A 9,576-nucleotide genomic window follows, 5' to 3' on the forward strand; every position below is an offset into this window, starting at 1 on the left:
CCCCAATGTAAAGTTGCTTTAGGCTGGCAAGGGGTCATTCTGCCAGGCTCTGCACTCATCAGGAAGAGAAGGGAACAAGCGTGAAAGACACACACTCTCGCCCATCTTCTCCCCCCTGCCCCCAGCCCTTCAAAGCAAGACTGTTCCTTCTTATCTCTCGGGGCGGCATGCCTGACTTGACACTCACTCCTGTGTTTAGCATGAAGTGTTGTCTTTGAGATTGAACATTAGAGGCTTGTCCTTCATATATTAAATGTTAAGTGCTTGTCCTGAGAGGCAACCGTGCCTCTAAGCTCGCACTTTCTCACTGGTCTGGGTGGGCGGGCAATCGACAGGCAAGACGTTGTCACGTGCCGTGTGTCGTGGACTGCGCAGGCACACAGAAGCAGCTGCTCGGCAGATGACAGCAGGCTGCTTAGCTCGCCCAGCCAGCTGCCTGTAGCCCAAGTTGTGCCGCCACCGCCACTGCAGAGGAGATGGGTGGCGGCAGCTAAAATCCGGGCAGAAAAAGAGCTGGCCCAGGCACTGGTGGGGAGAGTTCAAATCCAGGCACCACCCAGAAATCGAAGGAGATGGCAACTTTCGTCGGAGCACACGATTTTAGACATTATAGTAAATAAATGGAAGTGTAAGAGTGCAGTCCCACTGTTCCCCAGTGTGCTTGCTGTTTTTTGCCCAGTTTGCTAAATGTGAGTGCAGGCTACATGTTCAGTGTTCCCCAACTGGTGTGCCACACTGTCTAGCTCCCAATCATCTCAAAAACCTAGGAGTTCAAACTCCCTGCTTTTGGAGCTGACCTGCTCTCTTGGGGCTATTTGTGCCCAGCAAGAGAAGGAAGCATGCATGCGGTGGCATTGCCACTACAAAAGAAAAATATATTTATTTTTACCTTAATATCGCGCTCTTCCTCCAAGCAAACCACAATGATATACAGGGTTATATTTATCCTCGCATGACCCTGTGGAGTAGGTTAGGCTGAGAGATAAGTGACTGGCCCAGAATCATTCAGCGAGTTTCATGGCTGAATGGGGATTTGAATTTGTGTCTTCCTGGAGTACATCTTGTAGTGGATGGAGTACAACATTCCATCCACTACACCACACTGACTCTCAAAACAGAGATGCCTGTGTTCTGGGGGATGCGTGCCCCTGTTTTTGTATTATGTTACAATTCTTAAATAATCCTGTAAAATTATATGCATCTTGCAGATGACTTGGGGGGTGGGGGTTTGACTGAGAAGGAGGGCATGCCAGAGGCTACCTTTCATGGCAGAGCTTTGATTGGAACTAGGGAGGCTCTAGTTTATAGCTTAGTCTCTCAACCATTGTTACACCAGCTCTTGCAACACCATCTATTTGCATCTGTATATTTACATATTACAGTGCACATTTCAATGCTGATTGTTTAAGGGCTCCATAGTTTCCCATATGCTTTATGTGTCTCTCCCCCCCCCCCCCGCCCCAAGTGTAAATGCTACTTGGTACTTCTAGTATATTTGAAACTTAATCCTTTTTAACCCTCAGGTGGATTACAGTCAGTGGGGACAGTGGAGTCAGGTGTATGGGAATCCACAGCAGTATGGGCAATACATGACCAATGGGTGGCAAGTGCCATCTTATGGAATGTATGGACAAGCGTGGAATCAACAGGGATTTGGTGTAGAGTAAGTAATTCCACTCTCTCAAAATGCTATTTATATGCCCTGCTCTCCAAGGATGTAAACTCTCAGCTGTGATTTTTGCCTGTGTGTCTGTTTGGCTTCACCAGTCTTGGCTAAGGTAAACACTTAATTTCCTGTCTCTAAACAGATCTCTCTGATTTCTGTGCAGGTTTAAAGATAGTATCAGCATTTTGAATCTTCTTTAAGTTTTGGGAGTTGGCTCTCCGTGGACATTCATGCCCTAGATCAGTCTATTTTTTATAAGTTCCATAATAAAAATTAAAACAACTTACTGCTCTATATAGGTGAAAGTGCTTTAAATTTTGGGGGGTTACATTCAAGGAAAGTCATTGCTAGGTCTCATTGAAATTAAGTTAGTCATGACTGACTTCTTATTTATTTCAATGGTGCTTAGTAGTTACTTTGGCTGCAACCCACTACTACTTAGAGAGACTAAGACTAACAATGTAATGATATTCTATAAATATCCAAAATCCAGATTTATAATTTGCTATACTGTTAAAACTTGAGAGTGCATGTTCTCTTGAAAGTATTCTCTGTTGCCTAAATTCCTTTCCCCAGGCCATCAGTAGGTTAGACAAAGTGTATTGTACAATTAGCATGTTTTAGATTAATAATGTATTAATTTTGAGTTAATAGCAAAGCAGAACCACCCAGATATCAGCTCCTTGCAGACTATCCTAGCTTTACTTATTGTATTTTAATCTCATCCTTCGTCCAAGCTCAGGGTACTGCATATGGGGAATACTACATGTTATATTACATTACTGATGCTACATTACTGTTCCTCCCAGTAATTCTGAGGGCAGGAAAGGCTGAAATATAGTGAGGGATGGGGTTTGATCCCACACCGTAGCCACATCAGCACTCTGCCTTTCAGTTACCATTCCCAGAGAAAGTATGGGTAGAACTGGCAGTGACGAGGAGGGGAGGATGAACAATTCTTTTCCTGAATTACTACTGCTTTTGAGAAGTCTTCAGTTGTTAAGGTATTAACTTTATGGATATTTATCCTTTGATTAGATTATTACAAGGGAATATGTTTCTGTTGTCTAGTAGCAGAATATAGACTTATTTGAGCTAGTGGTTAAAACAGCTGTAAAAGAAATCATTAGTCAAATCATTCATGGTTAATGATGTGATTACAATATATACTTTTATGAAACAGCTTATATTTTTCAAACAGTTGATACTTTTTCCTGCTCAGTTATCATGATTTTGCCCTGTTCCTGACCATATATATCCAGTTGTTCCACATGTGTATGTCTTAAGGAAAAATATGGTCTGTCTCTAAGAATCTGCCAGCTTGTTTGAATATCATGAGAGAAACTGTAGGTGTGTGATTTAATTAATAAAATTGATGCAGACTGACAAAATATGCAGTGGATATATGTATATTAATTATATTTAAATGTACAATCTATTCCTATCACTTGCTATATTAACCCAATGGTCTTTACCAGGAAAAAAGCCAAGATATCCATTTTATTTGTAGGAACTATCAAGTAAGTCCATATATATTCATTTTTCTCCTAGTGCTCATGCACTAAAACTGTGGCAGTATTTCTTTTAGATTGATGGCTGCAAGGATAGGAGTAAGGCTACAGTGATCGAAAGCAAGTTGTATGAAGCTGCCAAGTTCTTAGTGAATATAATCTTTTCATCCTTCTGTTTGGGCTAGAAACCATTATCTACAAACGTACTTTGTGTAAGAACTTTTTTGTCCTTTTCTGAAGATAGTTACTTAGTTGCCTTGATAAATAACTCATTGCTTTTCTTTTTTTCTTAAATAAAGTCAAACACCATCTGCAGCCTGGATGAGTGGATTTGGTGCTCAGCCTCCCCAGGGACAAGCTGCTCCTGTAATACCTAATCAGGCTGGATATGGTATGGCAAGTTACCAAACGCAGTGAGCTGGGACTCTCTTTAGAAGTGTGATTTCAAGATAGGTTTCAATTTCCAGTGATTATTCTGAAGACTGGAATATAGACTTTGGCGGGAGGGGAAAGAGAATATTTATTTTGAAATTGAAAATGTTTGGAACCTTTAACACAGCGTTTGCTTTGGTGAAGGACACAAATGTCTTCTAGTTATGCCTTTTTAAGTTTTTTTGTTCATGATGAATATGAACATGTTTTTCTTTATGTACAAAAATTAAAATAAAGTCAATAAAGACAATTCTGACTACAAATGTTGGTATGTTAGGAAGAAATGCTTAAGGAAGAAATGATTCTTAGATTGCCATTCCACTTTTTGTCTTCAGTGTGTGACATCACCACTCTTAAGAAAAATGACATTAAAGTTGGTTCTAGTTGAATATTAAATTCTGACATTCTGGCTGTGGACCAAACATTGCATCACAGAAGACAATGCTGTGTCTCCCCCCCGCTCCCCACAAATAATCACAAGGTCACCCTGCAGAAGACATAACTTATGAAAATAGCTTTTAAAAAAACAAACAAATAATTAAGCTTTCTTATGTTTGAAGAAACTGAAGCCTAATAGAAATATTTCAGTCTTTGATGAAAAGCCGTGCTGTCTACAATACTTGAGCAAACACTTGCTGTCCACATCCAGGAGCATATTAATACTTTTCAAATCAAGTTTGCTTTAAAGTACAACACTGCATCTAATATTGGGAAGCAACTTTTTGTTTTTCCAGTATGGTGCTTAGGCAGTCATACTTGTGTTTTCATAAAGTTTGTACTTAACTGCAGTGTTACAAAAGCATGTTCAGACATAGAAGTAGAAATGTAATTATTTAGACTAATACTTAAAAGTCAAATGTCACCTACTGCTTTATTTGTGGTAGACTGACAAGAATGTGGGAGACTGACACTTCCAAAGTTGCTTTAAAAATTTACACAAATGTTATACAAAGGGCCTTAATTTTAATTTCATAACTCTTTAATTCAGTTCCTTTTGTCACTAGAAATCTGAATTATTTTGCTTTATGTTACTCAGTATGTAAATATCTTGGTTGACAACCTTGTATACTTGAAGGTTCATATAAGTTGTATAGTACCTGAGTGTTTTAAAAAAGAAAAAATCTTGGGATGTTTTTTAAGTCTAGAAATATTTAGCCCAAGAATTTTTTTAACCAGATTGTTAAAATATCTTATTTTAGAAATTCTTCAATGTGCCATTTGGTTAACAGAAATGCAGTTGAAACAAATATACTGAGTTGTGGCTTATTTTTAGTTAAAATGTTTTTTTGTATTTTGAGGTGGCTTGCATGTGACAAACCTGTACAGAGGCTGGGGTTGTTTGTGCACTGAGTGTTTTGGGGATAAATCATGAAGTTGTTTAAATGGTATACTTGGGCTATTTTTCAGTTATTTTATGGATAGATTGACAAAACTGCCTCAATAAATTTTAAGTTGTAAATGAATGTAAGTTAGATGCAAGAACTAAATGTGTTACCTGCAACAGCTAGGGGGTGCAGATGTGTCAGCTCCGAATTTTAATGTACTGAAGTCCTCTAATAAGTTGAATAGGCCCCATTGCCATAATCTGTTCTGATTGATTTTCTTTTTTAAAGACTTGCATTTTGGTAGATGCAGTTCCAGAAATGTATGGGGCAACCTGCATGTTTGCTTTGTAAACATAACTCTTATTGTTAAGCAATGGGTTGCTGTGCAGAGTCTTGCATTACAGACCTAGCACAATTTGAAAAATGAATTCATATCTTCATTACTTGGGAGAGTTATTTCTTTTGGCAAAACTAATGTCACCTTGCTTCTTGGACAAGACTGCACTGGTGAGTTCTTACAATTCTGACAGGTGCCTCATCTGAAGTGACTGCAGAGCTGTTGGTGTTTACAACAGCAGATTTCTTTGTTCTTGCAGCATATGACTGTCCTGCTGTACCTGAAATATTTTTAGGGAGTTCTGTGTTCCTAAATTGTCTTTAAGGCTAGGAAAATTTGAGGCAGGGAGGGATGCAACTGCTATGAACTCTGTTAATATTGGATATGGTGACCTACGTCAACTAGAGCAGGGGTTCTCAATGTTGGGCTCCCAGATCTTATTGGACTTCAACTCCCATAATCCCCAGCCCTGGTGGCCTTTGGTTGGGGATTATGGGAGTTGAAGTCCAGTAACATCTGGGGACCCAACATTGAGAATCCCTGGACTAGTCTTGCTTAGCATAATGCTGTTGTATTAGTGCAAGCATGTAGCACAGATATGTGCAAATAAAATTATTTCTGACTAGTTCTTGTGCTAGCAGAAGATGTTGACAGACTACTGAACCCCTCGTGCAACCTTGTGTATGTGTCTCACAATATCACGGAGCACTGTAACTTCACACAGTTCCCCAAATTTAAGTGTGCTCATGACTTCTCTCATTGCACTAGCGTGACAGTCTAAATGTCAACCAGTGACGTTTAAAAGTTATCACTTCTGCTAAAAGAGAATGTACTCATCCTTGAATCCATTAAGTAATTGGACTTGCAGTTGCTTTCAAAAGGGATTATATCCTCCAGCTCTATCTTGAAAATGAATTTATTCTGAAAGTTAAAACTAATTAAGGATTTTCAGGGGGTTGGGATGTTATACAAATGTGTGTTCTGTCTCCATTTAGATTCAGCAAGATATCACTGCTAACAATTTAAGCTAGTTGGGCATAGCACTTACGGCCTTAATCCTGCAGTTTTAAATACACAAGTGATTCAGTTCTGAAGACAAGACAGAACAACCACTCCAGGATAAGGACCTAGGTATTTTGTCTCAGAAGATTTTTTTTATTAACTTTGTTTTTAAATTCTAAATCGTTCTGCCAGTTATTCAAGCCACAAAATACCATGTGATGCTGACTAGGGAGGTTTAATTTTGTGACAGTTTTATGCTTTGAGAACTAAGTGTTGCTTTCTTAAATATTTCACCAGCACCGTTGGGATTTTTGTTTTGGGCACCAAAGAGCTTTTGATGCCACATTATTTCTCTCCTGATTGTTACAACGTAGTGCAATCTAACCTGCTTTCCAGGTCACAGAGCTCAACCACTATCCCACCTCATGCCACCAGGATTTGGAATCCTGATGACAAAAGCACGGTATGACCTGAAGGGGAAAAGGTGAGCTGAGCCAGGGTTTCAACGAACATCTGCAGAAAATGTTTCAATAAAGCAAAAACATTTTGATGACACATGCTATACTGTCATTTGTGTCTTCTCTTTAGCATGTAACATTACATTCTTCTTCATGGTCTCTGTGCATAAAACTTGGGTTTACATTTTCTGACTATTCTTAAAACACACACACACCTGTGCAACAAATGCATGCCACACACACTCACAACGCAAAAATGTGCATGACCACTGGCACATACATACAACACAAATGAATGCATAAAAACAGAGGTACTGAAATATGCACACAAGGAAAAAAAAGCATATCCAATTCCACACACAAACATGTACCATGTACAGAAACACAGACACATTCTCCCTATCTTGATTTGGGCCTCAAAGACCAAAGAAAAGCATGGTTGCATGGAGGGCATGTTGTAAGTGAGCACAATTTGAGCCATTGCACAACGTGATTACTGATCGTGTGGCACGTCTGTTAAGGCATCCGCCTTAGGTTCCAGTTTTCCAGCTTTGTTAGTGCTTGAGCCAGATTGCGATAGCCTTAACTCTGGAATTTAACACATACATTAATGCAGGGGTTCCCAACCTGTGGGACTCCAGATGTTGCTGAACTACAACTCTCATTGTCCCAGCCACAATGAATTGTTGCTGGGGATGATGGGAGCTGTAGTTCAGTGAGATCTGGAGTACCATAGGCTGGGAACCCCCTGCACTAGTGTAGCTGTTGCATTAAAAGCAAATCTAGTATATTCAAAATACTGGGTGTGAAATCATCTTCTGTAGGCAGCTCTAGTAGAAATGATCATATTTAAAATAACTGCAGAGCTGCAGTTCTGCACCTTTTAAAAAGCAATTTGCACTAACAATGTGTGAAATTGAAGAAATCCACTGCAAAATCAAATTTGTTCTCAGCTTAGAAAATGAACTCTGTGACTTGCTTATTTATGCTTTAATTTTATAATATTGTCAGCTTTCTCTAGCCACAGAGAAACAGTAGCCAAGTTTTATTGGTGCTTGAATGGAGAAACTTAACTTTACCACAGATTTAAGCGAGATTCTTTCATAGTTAAACTTCAGTAATCAACATAGCTTTTTAAGTATGGCTCATACTGAGGGAAAGCTATCCAAACCACCAGTCTATAAACAATTGTGCAACAATGAACATATAAACAAAAATAATCTAAGTGATGCTTAATGAGAATGTCCTGGAATGAAAAAGCATTGTTTATTTTTGGAAATAGCAGCTGCAACGAGGATGTTGCTTGTCCCCATACTGAATTCTTTATTCAGTGCAAGAGAGGGGGTCCTACTGGAACTAAAAGAAGGGCTTGCTGATCCCATGCACTTTCAGCAAAGCATCTAGCTCTTGTAGTGTTATGAGGATATTGCCCTGCCTGAGTTATTTGATGGCAAGTACTGCAGTATTGAAATCTAAATTGGACTTTGTTATGGGATGGACAGATGGTTGGTTAGTTTATGGGGTCCAAAGAGCAGAAGAGAGAATCATGAGCTCAAGCAGTTTTGGAATGCTGAATTGGACAAATGGGCTTGCCTAGAAAAGGAATTCCACATGGAGGGCACAATGGAAAAGACCCTGTGATCTCAAAGACCTCTGTCTTCAGATGGTAATAGAATCAGAACAGGTCTCTTTCCAGCAGATCAGAGAGTCTGGAAGGGGCTGCATAGAGGATAGGATGCTCTTTAAGGTTCCCTGGGCCCTTCAAATGGGGCCAGAAAACAAACTGGAATCTAGTGCAATTTGCACTCTAAATATGCATGTTGTCACTACAATGATGTCCACCTGAACTAATTTGGTACATTTGGTATTGGGATATAGATAAAAGATTTTGAACAGCATCCAAAGATCTGTGAATTTAATTATATGCATCTGTCTAACTAGGTAATAATGGTAGTACTACATGCATTTGAAATTTGGTGCTCTGTCCTCAAATTTAAGTAAGCATATTTGTTGGGGAATTATATGTGTCACAAATGAGAAATGGTCAACACTGAAATACATTGGGCAAGATCCAGACTAAGCCATGATTAAGTACCATTGAAATAAATAAGACCCACATGACTAGCTTAATTTCAAAGAGATTTAGTCATGACTAACTTAGGCTGGAACCTTTCCATAGAGTTAATAAAACATGAACGATAATGAATGCTTCCAGCAGTTGTTCCTGAGAACAGAAAACAAACTGTCAAAAGAAGGCCTAAATAAGGCCATGCATGGGAAGAGAGCTGGTCTTGTGCTAGCAAGCATGACTTATCCCCTTAGCTAAGCAGGGTCTGCCCTGGTTGCATATAAAAGGGAGACTGGAAGTATGAGCACTAAGATATTCCCCTCGGGATGGAGCTGCTCTGGAAGAGCATCTAGGTTCTAAGTTTCCTCCCTGGCATCTCCAAGATATTCTGATATTCAAGATAGTCTGAGATTCCTGCCTACAACCTTGGAGAAGCCGCTGCCAGTCTGTGTAGACAGTACTGAACAAGATGGACGTATGGTCTGACTCAGTGTGTGGCAGCTTTCTATGTTCCTAGATCTTCTGAGTTTAGAACCCTCCCACCCCTTACCTTGCTGGGGATTGGCATGAGGTTGCAAACTGCAAGCCAAACAGCTGATAGTGGAGGCCTCAGACTAGAGTGTAAGAGTTCTTGCAGATGATCCAAGCAGTGAACATGCTATGGAATAGATTTCTGTCTGCCCTTTTTACTCTCAGACATTCAATAGTTTAAACTGATAAATAGCAATACTGGAAAAACTCCTGTGGAAGCTTTGTTTATATTACAGGGGCTAAATC

General features: G+C 39.5%; 1 protein-coding gene across 8 annotated transcripts in view; it reads left to right on the top strand.

Annotated features, from left to right (window-relative positions):
* Positions 1-6,828, top strand: part of TIAL1 (TIA1 cytotoxic granule associated RNA binding protein like 1) — a 46,101-nt gene extending 39,273 nt beyond the window's left edge. For 5 of the 8 annotated variants that reach the window (XM_053305797.1, XM_053305799.1, XM_053305793.1 and 2 more), the window contains 2 exons: positions 1,524-1,663; positions 3,477-6,828. In XM_053305797.1, coding sequence (XP_053161772.1) covers positions 1,524-1,663; positions 3,477-3,594 — 258 coding nt within the window. In that variant the 3' untranslated portion in view covers positions 3,595-6,828. The other 3 variants (XR_008318822.1, XR_008318823.1, XM_053305795.1) reach the window with 3 other exon arrangements.
* The last annotated feature ends 2,748 nt before the right edge of the window (positions 6,829-9,576 follow it).

Source organism: Hemicordylus capensis, chromosome 3, assembly GCF_027244095.1.
Source record: "Hemicordylus capensis ecotype Gifberg chromosome 3, rHemCap1.1.pri, whole genome shotgun sequence".
NCBI classification, from domain to species: domain Eukaryota; kingdom Metazoa; phylum Chordata; class Lepidosauria; order Squamata; family Cordylidae; genus Hemicordylus; species Hemicordylus capensis.